Source organism: Vicugna pacos, chromosome 7, assembly GCF_048564905.1.
Source record: "Vicugna pacos chromosome 7, VicPac4, whole genome shotgun sequence".
Taxonomy (NCBI): Eukaryota; Metazoa; Chordata; class Mammalia; order Artiodactyla; family Camelidae; genus Vicugna; species Vicugna pacos.
The window spans coordinates 67,055,175-67,068,543 of NC_132993.1; the positions used below are offsets into that span (position 1 = coordinate 67,055,175).

General features: G+C 40.2%; 2 protein-coding genes across 14 annotated transcripts in view; one reads left to right on the forward strand and one right to left on the reverse strand.

The window, feature by feature from the left end:
* GRM3 (glutamate metabotropic receptor 3) overlaps window positions 1–8,572 on the reverse strand; it is an 87,933-nt gene extending 79,361 nt beyond the window's left edge. Inside the window, exon 1 of the mRNA XM_006211871.4 lies at window positions 8,105–8,572. Within this exon, the coding sequence (XP_006211933.1) occupies window positions 8,105–8,572 (468 nt within the window). The remainder of the gene's footprint in view (window positions 1–8,104) is intronic.
* The window catches only part of ELAPOR2 (endosome-lysosome associated apoptosis and autophagy regulator family member 2), a 660,265-nt gene that overhangs the window by 314,908 nt on the left and 331,988 nt on the right, over window positions 1–13,369 (forward strand). For 12 of the 13 annotated variants that reach the window (XM_072965097.1, XM_072965100.1, XM_072965099.1 and 9 more), the window contains 3 exons: window positions 4,889–5,064; window positions 10,905–11,059; window positions 12,104–12,254. The gene's annotated coding sequence lies outside the window, so the exon portion shown is untranslated. The remainder of the gene's footprint in view (window positions 1–4,888; window positions 5,065–10,904; window positions 11,060–12,103; window positions 12,255–13,369) is intronic. The other variant, XM_072965089.1, reaches the window with a different exon arrangement.

A 13,369-nucleotide genomic window follows, 5' to 3' on the forward strand; every position in this document is an offset into this window, starting at 1 on the left:
GAAAAATACTCCGTAAGTTTTCAATGGCATTTTTCATAGACCAGTAAAAGCAGTTCTACATTAAATCAGTGGACTTTCATTATTATAAACTGCTAAGTGTTGGCTCTTTCCATATTGAAACACTGAGCCCTATATATATATTGATTCACTAAAAAGGCATATCTTTAATGGTGTTTTGGAAAGTGAACTTTGTGGTATTAAAGCAACATCACATCTTAGGTTGACTAAAAGTGTCAGGAGTCCTATGTCAATGAGCTTACCGATTAATCTATAGTCATATTATAAAACACTTGCTGATTTCTCAAGAATGTGTATTCCTTGATTTTCATCTCATGACCTCCATCATGGACACCTGACCACCACAGAAGCTGGTTCTCAGCCGTTGGCCATTCTGTTGCCCTGTGGACAGTAGTCCTGATGGTAACCTCTTGTTTTTCATGAGTAGTTTCCGAGTAAACACATGACAGAAGGGGAATTAATTAAGGAATAAATTAACTCCAAAGCAAAGGAAAAAAATAGTGCATCTTAGATAATTACCCCTGGAAAGAAATTTCTACAATGAAACAGTGTTAACAAAAGCATTTTTAAATTGCCTTGCTCTTGCCTCCCTCCCTGTGATAAAGTGTTTGAACAGCCTTGCCCATTTTTGGAGGAGGAGAAGGGGGAGCAGTGGAGAGAGTTTTCAAAACATCAGCTTTGTGAGATTGCTTTAGAATGAAAAGTTCTGGGAAGGAAATAAATAAAAAGATTCTTTCTGAGATAACTTCTGAGTCGGGTTTTTCTGAGGCTTAGACCCAGGGAGGCAGGGATCAGGAGAGCAGTGAGGGGGGCAGGCTATCTGGATGCTAAGGTTGACTCCACTGCTTAAAGTGGTAGAAACTTGAACTTGGTACTTGACTTTTATGAGCCTCAGTTGCTCTTGGAACTATTCCTCTTGGACTGGAGGTGTTGAAAGTTACCAAAAAGCTAACATAATATCTACTAAAATCTAAAATATTTAATTCTCATTATGTGTGAAACACAATTTTTTTAAACTGTTTTTCATAGATTTTCTCATTTAACTCTCACAATAACCCAGTAAAAGAGGTACTATTACTATTTCGGTCTTAGACATGAGGAAAGAAGCAATGAAGGATTAAGTAAGCCCCAGTCTGCACCCAGAGTTTTAATCACTGAGCTGAAATTTTTCAAGAAGGCATGCTAAAAATGTATAATTGTATCTGTGCTATGATGATTGTATTTGCAATATTAAACTCATTAAATGTAACTATCATTTTTACATTTCTAGTGATAGAGAGACACTGAAGATAGATTGGTAGATGGATTTCTAATGCTGTCACTCTGCTTTTCTTAAGGATGGAATGGTGTTTCTTTCTCTTGTGTTAGCTACGGGCAAGACATCTGGCATAGTCAGCACTCTGCCTATTCTTTCTGTGTTGAGAATGCAGAGAGCTTGAGTAGGGTGAGGACAGGGCTCTAACCTAATCGGGAATGGTCCTGGGTGCCCAACTGCATTGAGCCTTGGGTAGTTGTCTCTGGACTATTCAGTCTAAGGACAAACTGAGTGCAGCCCTTAGAGCTGCTCTCAGATCAAGGCATCTTTTGTCGCCCTCGCCCCTCGCATAGGCAGTAGAGCTGAGGAGGGTGGGGGGGATTCAGTCTCATGTCCTCACTTTGTGACATCGTCTGTCTTTTGTATTAAACAGTTTTCTGTTGTAGGGGAATGCTACTTTTTCATTTATGAACATCCAGATTGATCTAGAATAGGAAGATTATAGTTGTGAGCTGCAACCCAAGATTCATTTAGGGGTTTCCAGCCTTCTAGACATAGGGCAGGTTATCATTCTGTTAATTCTCTTAATTCATTCAAAAAGAGCATTTACTCTCAACCTCGTAGAGGCATTATTCTAGGTGTCCTCAACACAAAGACAAAAATGTGTGGTTCCCAGACTCAGGTAGCTTCAAGTTAAGTGGAGACTAGAAATGCAAAGGAAGAATTATATTTACTAAGACAGTAATGAGATGTGTGTTTATGTATCAGGAGCTTGCGAAAGATTTCTCAAAAGGATTAGGGTTTGAGCTGAGAACCGAAGGAGAGAAGAATTTGGCAAGGCTACAGATGGCTAAGGGACAGTGCGTTCCAGGTGGAAGAAACACTATGTTCTCTCTTTTAGGAAAGAATGTGCAGTATGATCCAGCAGACTCTGAGAAAGCATCTTTCCCAGGACACTTCAAAGGCGGGTTTTCTGTGTACATGGACCTGAAAGTCTTTTTCCTGTTCACCTCCATTCCTCCCTCATTCTGTAATTCCCTCTGGTCTCTTAGTACTTACGTTATCAACTGATTCTGAGGCCCTCTACTTATACCTGTTTTATGTACGAACTTGACATCTCGTTTGCTTGGAGATGTCTCAGGGACTCATAAGATGTCTACTCTTTGTGCATTTTATTTTTGCCTTCTCTCTGTTTCACATTACCTAGTGGTGTTACTAGTGATTACAATAGTGTCCTTGCTGCACTTAAAATACATATGTTTAATCAGTGCATATTTTCTGATGAAAAATGATTTTATGAGTTCCCTAGTTGTAGTAAGTACATAATTGAGATGCTTGATTCACCAAATCACGAAAATACTACTAAATCAAATGAAGTAATGATCGATTGGACTTCTTCAAATTCATCCTGATGGAAAAGAGCCTTTTATTTATTTAGCTTCATGTTTTCAATGCTTCCTTTATAAACAATCATCCTAATAGTTGAGTATTTTGCTTGATCAACATATAATTACAAAATTAAGAAATGCCCTTAAATGCAATATTTATGCAATTATTAATAATTATTAATAATTATATTGTTTTATTTGTATACCATATATAATTATATATAATTATGTAAATTAATTAATAGCTATTAATTAATCAAATACTAATCTGCTGCTTCAGTCTCCTCAATAACAGACCAGCTTTTGTTTCAGTAACTCCAGTGACAGATGACTCTCTTCTTTACACCCTCCTCCTTCCAGCCTCTCTGTTCCATTTCTAAGAACTCCTCCTTATGTTGGCCCTAATTATGCCTTGCTCTGAATTAGTGATTGTCAGTAGGGGAAGAGGGTAATTGTGTAATTTGGCAGTGTATGGAAACATATTGGATGTCACGACTTGGGATGCTGTTGGCATCTAGTCTGGTGGGTAGGGGCCAGTGATTCTGCTAACTAACCCACAGTGCACAGGGCAGCTCCCCACAACAGAAGTGTCCAGCCTGGCGGGGCCAAAGTTCAGAAACTCTGCTCTAGATCTATTGAAATGCATTCGTTTTCTCATTCAGCAGTCTGTCTGATACTTGGACACAGCTTCCCATTTGAAGCCTTTTTTGTACCTCCCCAAGTCCTTCAACTATTTTTATGATGTTTCTATAATAAGATCAGTAATTCATATGTGATTCTTCCCTAAAGCATTTGAATTGAAAGGAGGAATGAGTCATTGAGGGAGGGCGATGCTTAATACAAAAATGACCAGTACTGGTCTGCTTTCACACTTTGAAACTGAGGGGAGGAGGAATAATATACTGGTGTCTTTATGGGCTGTTCTTCTGACTCCCATCTAGATAGAATCTGGGAAACTCACTGCAAGGGATTTAGTTTGAGTTATTCTTCGCAGAGATGTGATGTGAGCAGTGCATGACATGTCCAAATCCACATCGTGATAAATGTTATAATGACCACCTTTCAGGGCTAGAGAGTTCCTGGGATGTGGTTATTGCTAAAAATTCTGATAAAGAGTCTGACTGCACCAGGCATGGGGAAGAGGGAGTGAGATCCTTGTAAGGCTGTCTTCTGCCTGTTTTATGAGCTTTCTAACCTACATACCCATTTGTGGCTGAGGTTACTTTAACACTCAGGGACACAAGAGCTGGGTCAACTTACACCTGTCATGTTCCAGCTGAAATTTGCTCTGGCTAGGCAAGAAGAACCAAGGAAATGATACCTCCTCTGCAAAGAGTCAGGGACATTTTAGGAACATTTCAAAAGAGACTTTTTTTTTTTTTGACTGAACAACTTGTGAGCTCTAACTACAGTCTATTTGAAAAAGCACAAGCATAAACACTGCTTCAAAATGAAACCATGTAGACAATTGTCTCACTAAAGGCAACCAACCTGATTCTCTTCTTGAATAAATACTATTTTCCTCCAAGTGGGTGGATTGCAGGCTTATAGAGAAGAGCAAGGTACAGACCTAAAAGTGCTTTGAAAAGAAACTTACTCACCCGAGGAGGTGAATAGAACAATGCATATTTGCTACTAAAGAAGGATTTTGATTCTAGCTTTTATTGATTACCAAATTAAAAAAAATCATTATGGTTGCTTTATAAAATGGGCCACCACAGTGTGGTTTGTCTCACTTACTACAGGTGCTGGGAAAATATCCAGGTTTTCCTCAATGGTGATACAGATTAATCCAGCGAATCATTAAGAGTTTCTCCTTTCCTGCAGTTTTCACTATCTACCAGCAGTGCCAGTTGTATGAACCGACAGAGCAGAGGGTCTCCCCTCTGCTGACTTCCAGGAGGAGTCTTCATTAGTGGGACAATAACAAGAGAAGAGGAAACTGGAGAGAAAAGTGTTTTCAGAAGCCATCCCACCAGTAAAGCAATCTAGGCTGAAATGGGGGAGATTATAATGTCTAAACTGATCCAACCACAAAAGAGGAGATGCACAAAAATGATCATTCTGGATAATTCTCTGTCTCAATAGACAGTGTTGTGACTGAAAACTCTGTGATCTGGCCTGGGACTGGATGTTACTGTTTTACATGATAGGAATTTTTACAATTGTGTGGTAGATTTATACTAGTACATTTTCCCTATATTTTAACCCTCTTTTGTTCCCCTAGCTCAATTCAAGCAAAGACGCTTTCCAGTAAATATTCAGGAAGTCAAAAGTCATTAAGAACGGATGGCAGAGTTGACTGATGGGCGTGGGTCTTTGTTGCTGTACCAGCTACAGGCTGTCACCACAGTTACTGGACACCAGGGCATAGGATGGAAATCAGTCCAGGAATAAAGGGAGGTGAGTGTGAGTGGCACCCAGAAAAATCCTCTCCCCTAAGTTATTTCCCTCATTCATGTACAAGAGTGTCTTAAAGTTGCTATTAGAAGTGTATTGCTTTGGATTGCTGTTGACTTTTTTTAGAATTCTTATTAAAAAATATGTTTCAAAAGGATGACACACTTAAATTCTTGGCTCTCTAAGAGCCCTTAAGACCTCTTTTCATTCATGATGCTTAGCTGAGAGCAGGGCCCTGTGGCGAAGGGTTCCTTGGAAGGCTGCCTGGAGGTCAGCATGTAGACAGGTGGCTCCACCTCCTCCCTTACTTTCACGTGGGGACCAGTGTGAGGCTGAATCAGAGCCTGAGCAGTCAGGACACCTGGGGACCATGGAGGGTGGAGTGCAGCCCTCTCTATCCTTTCTCCTCTGGCTCATCCCTTTCCTCTCATCAAGGTCTTTGTCCTCTCTCACTCAGACACCTGCTACAACTTTCTAATGGGCCTCCTCAGATCTACCATCTCACTTACACTGCGGCCCAATTATCCTTTCTCTCATGCAATTTTCATTCTGATAGTCATCCTCAGAAGCTTTCCAAAAGTCATTTCTTCCCCTGTGAGCCACAGGATCATATTCTGAATTGCAGTCACTGTCATTTCACAGGAGTCCCATACCCACAGCCAGATTTCACATTCCTTGAACTCAAGGCTGTGTTCTCTACACCTGTAGTGGTTCCCTCTGACTTCAGTGCAGGACACACCAAAGGAGCTTGATACAGATCAGCTGCAGCTGAAGCACCTGGGGGACCAGCAATGATTCTATGGGACTGTTTGGCCACAGAGTTGGTGTTAGATGTGGCTCATCCACTGATTTTTCCTGTAATTTTAGGGACATAATAATTAGCATTTATTGAATCAGTTCGTTTCTTAGTAAGGCATTTCCCATGGATTCACTCAATGTATCCTCTCAAGAACTACTTAAAGCGGGTGCTGTTTTCCACATTTTATGGGTGAACTAGTCAGTGGTGGGGCTGGAATTCAAACCACTGTCTTTCTGATGCCAAAATCTGTATCCTTTTCAGTATAGCACTATAGTTTTGGTTTCTTTATTAACACTGTGGAGTCAAAAGCCATAGCAGCCTTTGTGACTTTATCATGATATGGACCAGATAAGTGAAATAATAAGCCAGGTCCTTCGATGGTTAAGAAATGGCTTTTTCCCTTGGGAACAAGTACAGGGTTTTAATAGCCCACATTTTTTTCCTAAGACAGTCTAACCTCTTTTGAGGTGTTTGCACGTAATAAAAAAGTAAAATTAGATTACAAAATCTATTTGCCTGGCATAGTTTGTTAATTACTTTGGATAAATAGATATTTACACATCCACTGTGGTACGCTATTTTCTGCACTGGGAGAAACTAAGGTTAGAAAGGCATATTTGTAAATCTTTAGTGGTGATATTTGGTATAATATAAATATTTATAAAATACTTGGCACTCATCTGGTCAAATTATTACTGAAGTAAGACAGATATATATATTTTAGTTCTCTCTTCTCAGATAGCAAATTCTGCCTTTCCTGATCCAAATATAGAAATAGTGGTAAAATTAACATGATATGCTTTGAGATGTGCAGTATTTTCTGTCCATCTAATGGAGTCCAAGGGTGTTTATGAAAAACCAATTATCCTCATTACTCCTATTATGAATGTGTGCGCTGTAGAAGGAAAGAAACTTGCAGCAGTCATTTAGAACAGCACAGAACTGTATGTAGAATTTTAAATATCACGAATCTCTGATGTAGAAATAAGGTTATTCCAAGCAAATAGAGCCAATTTAAGTGATTTGTGACATATACAGACAACGTGAGTGTCATATGACTTCTTTTAGTGCTTGGGGCTTGTATTATGGAAGTTTGGTAGGAGGCAAAGTACATGACTCTTATCTTACAGACTTTTATTATTGCCACATTCACCAGAAAATGTACTGAACTTCAAGTAGCATTTAGAAATCACTTGGGGCAGTTAAAAGAGCACAAAAGTACAAAAGATCTATCTGAGTTCTAGTTCACATGCTACCTACCAATGAGTAGTTTCCATGAAACCAGTATTTCTAGGACTTGGGAAAATGAGACATTTGAGCTGGATGATTTCTCAGCTCTTTTCCACCTCTAAAATTCTTTGGCCCTGTGAGCATTGCAAGAGTTTGACTAATATGTTCCTTCTTTGCCTAACAAAATTATGAGAACCAATTATCAGCTTTTTATCTAGTGTAAGTTGTGTGCTAAATTGCTCCTCTTTTTTTATTTTTTGATAGTAATTATCTGGCATCTCTGCATACATTTTCAGGTTTATACCATGAGAAATTATTTATAATTTATCTCTGAATAAAACAATGCTTGGGAAAAAATTAGTGTGGAAAAAATAGAGCTCAGTGATTTTGTACCTTCTTGTGGTTGATTGTATTGATGGCTTCCAATTGTGACTGCCACATAGTCACATCCTTTGTGATGTAACTTTGCAGCACTTGTATGGTGGGGAGCACCTATTTCCCTGCTCCTTGACCCTGGGCTGAGCCTTGTGAGTTGCTTTGGCTCGCGGGACATTCACAGATGGGATGCAAGCAGAAGCTTGGAAGGGGTCTGTGCAGTTTGATTTGCATCCTCTGCCATCACTCTGAGAAGGACATGCCTGGGTTAGCTTACTGATTCCAGGTGGAGGATAAGGGACAACTTGGAGCAGCACCACCCTCAGCTGAACCTAGCCTTGATCAGCTCACTCCAGCCAATCTTCAGACTTGTAAATAATCAATAATGGTTGCTTTAAGTCACTGAATTCTGGGGTAGGTTGTTAGGCTGCAGTAGCTACCTGATGCATCTCTAAACAATTTTCTTTACTGAAGTGCTATTCTGGCTGCAAATCTATATTATCAAATACCCATAGAAATAAACAATGACAAGTTTAACATCACCCATTGATGAAGTTATTAGGATATTCTCCTTTTGTTTCCCCAAGACATAAAACCAAAGAGACACAGTGTTTTATCAATAGTACTGCTAAATCTTACCTGTATGGAAACACTGCTGTAAGAGCCGCCAATGACCCCCGCAATGAGTAGTGGGATATTTTCTTGAATGGCATAGGATCCATCAGGACACATATACTCGGCTTCATCCACTTTAGTTAGAGATGCCCTGACAAACTCCAGTGATTGCTCTAATGCATAGGTATCCCTTGAGCATGTATCCAGAATGTGTACACCCAGCTTTACTCCTGGGAGCAAGTAATTGTCTTTGTTAATTTCATCGATAGCAAACAACATGGCTTCCAGGCGTTGGATCCCTCGGTCTTCGTTGATTCGCCCACATTCTTCAGTTCCAGTGCCTTTTTCATTAATAGGAAATAGGCCCCCCAAAACAAGGTCACCTTCTATTTTAATCTCCCTCCTCAGAAAGTTATGGTCCCCCAAAGAGAGTAAAAATCCCTTTGAAAACAAAGCTAAGGTAAGAACTTGGAGTCTTGTCAACATCTTCATGAATCCTTCTGTACCTCTGGGAGATATCAGTGGATGGTGCCAATGTTGCCCACTAGTCTTCCTCTCTCATTTCCAAGCTGGATCTTTGGCCTGTCCTTCAAACAAGGGAGGAACAGACTAACAGAGCCTGTCACCAAATTCCTAAAGAGATAAAAATTTAATGAACAAAAATGGTAAAGAAAGTGAGAGTGATTACAGTGATGGTCCCCATTCAGACCTGTGATGAAATCGTGACCCAGATTACCTTTTGCTAGACACATGTGTACCACCGCACCAGGCACTCTCCCACAAGTATTCTCATCCAGTCCTTACAACACACTGTGATGTAGATCTTAGGGGTCCCATCTCCCAGAAATGGACACTGAGGACTAAAGAGGTAAGGTGACCTGATAAAGTGTACTGAGAATGGAGGTAGTGTTCAGGTGCCGGTTTTTCTAATGCCAAGTACACTACTCTCTCTACAGAGTCATTTACTTGGTTACTAGTCTTTATTCCCTGTCTTTCAACTGTATTTACCAACAACTCCTTTTTATCCACTCTTTCCTTTCCAATTGGAAACAAAACAAAACAAAACACAGTTGTAACTCTGTCACTGTTTCTGCATTTCTACTACCACAGCCCCATCCTCCCTTCATAGGTGACCTCTTCAAAGGAATCGTTCCAGTATTGTCCTCACTTGCTCTCATCCCAGGTGCTCTCAGTCACTACCATACAGGTTCTACCTACACTGATCTAACAAAATGGCTTTGGAGAAAGCTACTACTGACCTACTAGCTTCTAAATTCATTAAACCCTTTGGAGTCCTCATTTTACTTGACTTTAACTGAAATCTTAACTCTTTGCTACCTGTCCTAGGTCTCTGTTCTCATGCTTTCTTTCTGACTGCATCTCAGATTCCAATATTGAATACTCTTCCATCTCCACCCCATTCCTGGACTAGCTCATCTAGTGTTTATAGTTTCAGCTACCACTTAAATGACTGCTAGGCTAACTTATGGCTAAACAGCTCTACCCACGCATCCCTCTGACACCCCAGGGTCACATGTGATGAACTCTCCCTTATCTCTGTGAATGGTTCTTCTTTGTCCCCAGGCACTCAAGCCAGAAACCTGCATGGAGAGCCCTTCCCACTGCGGTCCTTCCTGTTTTCTTCCAGTCGGCCACTAGGTTCTGTAGAGTCTACCTACTTAACACATCTTAAAGCCACCTGCTCTTTTCTGCCCTGCTCTGCCAGGCTCTTGTTATCTCTAACAGGACCATCGCAGTAGGTTCCTAAGGAGCTGATGCCAACCCCCAAAGCTGGCCTTTTTTTGTGAATTAGGAAAAGATAACCTTCCCCAAGTAGGAAATTATAAAATTTATCGTTGTATAACCTGTATCATAAAGATGTTAGGGAAAGCAGATCGCTGGTGGTTGCCTCCTCTGGCCAGGGTCAGGCAGCTCTTGACAAGGCTGTCACATTTAAGGGAGTGCAGTCAGTGTGTACGAGTGCTGGGGTTGGCACAGTGCATTGTAGCTAAGGACGCTTCCGTAAGTCAAGCTTCTTTTTACATTACGGGCTAGACCACATGCATCTTGTAGGAATCGGGCACAGCCCTGCTGTGGGGATCATGCTTTTGAGAGGAGGCTGAGGTCTTCCCAGGGACCTTTCTAAAATCCTAGTGTGGAGCTGTCTTGTTACATGCACACACAACCCAGTGGACCTACCGTTGCACTCTTGACACCCATCTCCCTAGCACCGGAGCAAACACTGGTTGGCACACTCGCTCTGCTTGCCCACCCCTCTCCCCTAGATGAGGTGAGTTTATCATAGTCAGAGTCAGGTGAGAGAAGGTGAGAGAAGGGACTCCTGGAGCACGGGTGCCCACTCTTGTGTGTGTGGTCAGGTGTGCCTGTCTGCTCCTCTGCTTTGTGCTTGATTGTGTACTGGTGATGTTTAATGAAGGAGCAGGTCTCTCCTGGCTGCTCCTGGACTCAATCAGGATGCCCGAAAGACATACCACCAGTGCGATCTCAGATATGTTAGAGAGTGTTGACAATCTGAATAGTGTCCCATTGGAAGAAGTACTCTATCTAAGATATAATCTTAATTGCTGTTCAGGATGCTTATCTCTAGGCCCATCCATGTTACAGCAGATGGCATTATATCATTGTTTTATCTGGCTGAGTAGTATTCCATTGTGTATATATATCACAGTCACTGTGCTGTACACCAGAGACTAATACAACATTGTAAAAAGACTATACTTCAATTAAAAAATTTTTTTTATTTAAGGGGGAGAAAGGAACACCTATCTCCTGTTAATCTATACCTACCTCTCCCTCTGTCTAGCTTGAAGAATGGACTTCTTCATGCTCCATGATCTTGAACCAGACTAGCTCTGATATCTTCCTGTTACCATGCCTCTCAGCTCCATCGCACCTCTACCCTCAAACCTTATGCTTCAGTCATTTGAACTGTGGTCACTTCAGAGGACACCTTGGCTGGTGAGGACCCCTTGCTTCTGTGCATGTTTTCCCCTTTGTTAGGAATGACTTTCTACACCGTTTGTCTGGTAAACACCTGCTCAGAATTTAAGACTCAACAGTCGCTACCAGGAAAGGCCAAGAATTTTATCCTACCTTCCTTCCCCAGTCAAATCGTTTACCTCCTGCTTTGTGTTCAAGAGATATTGGCAGTTACTAATATTAATTCATGTTTCCTTGTCTGCTCATGGGGAATACATGAAATGGCATAACATTTAGGATTTTTAAGTCTCAGGAAAAAAACAAAACTCAGCAAAGTATCCAGATGGGAACTAGTCCAGTGTTTGCTTCAACAGTTTTGATATTTCTCCCTTCTCCTGTGAGCTGGCTTTAAAGCCCAGCTTTCCACAGGCTTTCTGTTCCTTTTGCACGAGGCAGTGCTGGGTGGTTTTCTGGAGACACACGAGTTGTCTGGGTTTGGTTTTGTTTTTTTAGGTGTGAACCTCTGCACTCACAGCTGCAGTAATTGGAATGCTCAGTGTTAATCCAGACCCTTTCTGGGAGAGCTGCCACAGGGCACCAGAAAACCTAATAATAATAATTTTTAAAGAGGTTGATACTGTAATGGAATTTTTTTTTTGGTTTCATATCAATTTCTGGTCTCTCTTTGATCTTTATGTTCAATTCCCTTTGAAGCAAAACTGCCGTGAAAGGCAAAAGACACTGTGATCATTATCACTAATGATAAAGAAGCAGAAATTGGCTCTATAAAATAATTGTTTTATGTGCCTGCTAAAAGAGAATAGTTAATTAAAAGAAGGTCATCAACAGAGCCTTACCACGTATCTGTGAAAAATGTTATAGCGATCTCCTGAATATGAAGAAGGTTTGACTACTCAAAGAGTAAAGATGACTTTATCATTTAAGGAAAACTTAATTCTCTTAAGAAAATGCTCTTATCCAAAGAGGACTTCAAATGAAACATCACATTAGGCTGAAAGTAGTAGTATATGTCGGTCTGTTTCACAAGTAGAGTCTGCGTTTTGTTTATCTTTGTGTTTCCAGGACCTGGCATAGTGTTTGCAACCCAGAAGAGATTCAACAAATATATGTTAAAGGAATATGGACATCCATGATAATTATGTTTGCAATAATTGCTTGCAGTTATGCGTGACTCTTTACTATTTTATCTGTGGCAGAGAAAATGAGAATTAAGGTACAGAAATCAGTTGTTTTATTTCATTATCTACCTCATCATGCCAAATCATCTTCCTCTATTATGCTCTTTGATGTTAAGACTGCCAACACTAGAGCTACAGGAATTACTTTGCATGCACTCAGGAGGGAATGTTGCCTTTGTATTTGGGAGTTGTAGCTGACATGGGTTTGTATGAAGCCAAGAAAGATGCAGCCTCACGTTGACCTACATTTACTTAAGTTTTCGGTCAAGAGAATACTAAATTAGGAACATGCATATTATCCTATTTCAAAGCTTCAGAGGTGCATTCACTTATCAAATATTTATTGAACACGTACTTTGTGTGTGCTGATCCATGAACAAGATGCCCAGAATATAAGCTTTAATCGTAAACAAATGAACATTACCCTTGCTGTCAAATAATTTAAATGTTTATATAGAGAATGATGGAAAAGTACTGTTCCTACTAATGATGTCCACCACTTCTGAAGATCTTTAAGTTTATCATGGATTTCCTTTGACATGGTAATTATTATTAAGTTCTTGATTCAAAAAGCAATTCATTACATATTACATGTATTATATACATTTAAAAATTAGATATTCAGAACTGAAAAAGCAAGGTGACTAACAACAATGTCATGTAAAATAGTTTTCCTTTAAGCCCTTTGACAGGGCATCTTTAAGTAACACTTAACGTCGTCTTAGAAAATTATCAATTAAAAATCAACTAGAGTAATGTTTGAAAACAGTGCCTCAATGTTTTCTTATTCACCTTTTCCTTAAAGCAGAATTTGAAATGATTAAGACTGTATGGCCATGCATAATTTAAAAACACTTAGCATTATTTCAGATGAAGCCCTAAGAAACTGCAAAAACAGGAGATTAAAATTTAACATTGAAAAATAGACAAACATGCTTAATTCAAAGCAACTGTTTATCTCTGTGTAACAGCTTATCTGATTGTGGGAAAGGGCACCCACCGCTTCTTTTCAGGTTCCTTCCATTGTAAATCAGCCAGTGGCACATTCTCCAGATAAGCAGGCTCCCTACTGCAGCCGCATTCAAATGCAGCCAGAGAATTGCAGCTCTGCCCTCAAAGTTCTCCATTCAGGGATGATGACTGATGTGTC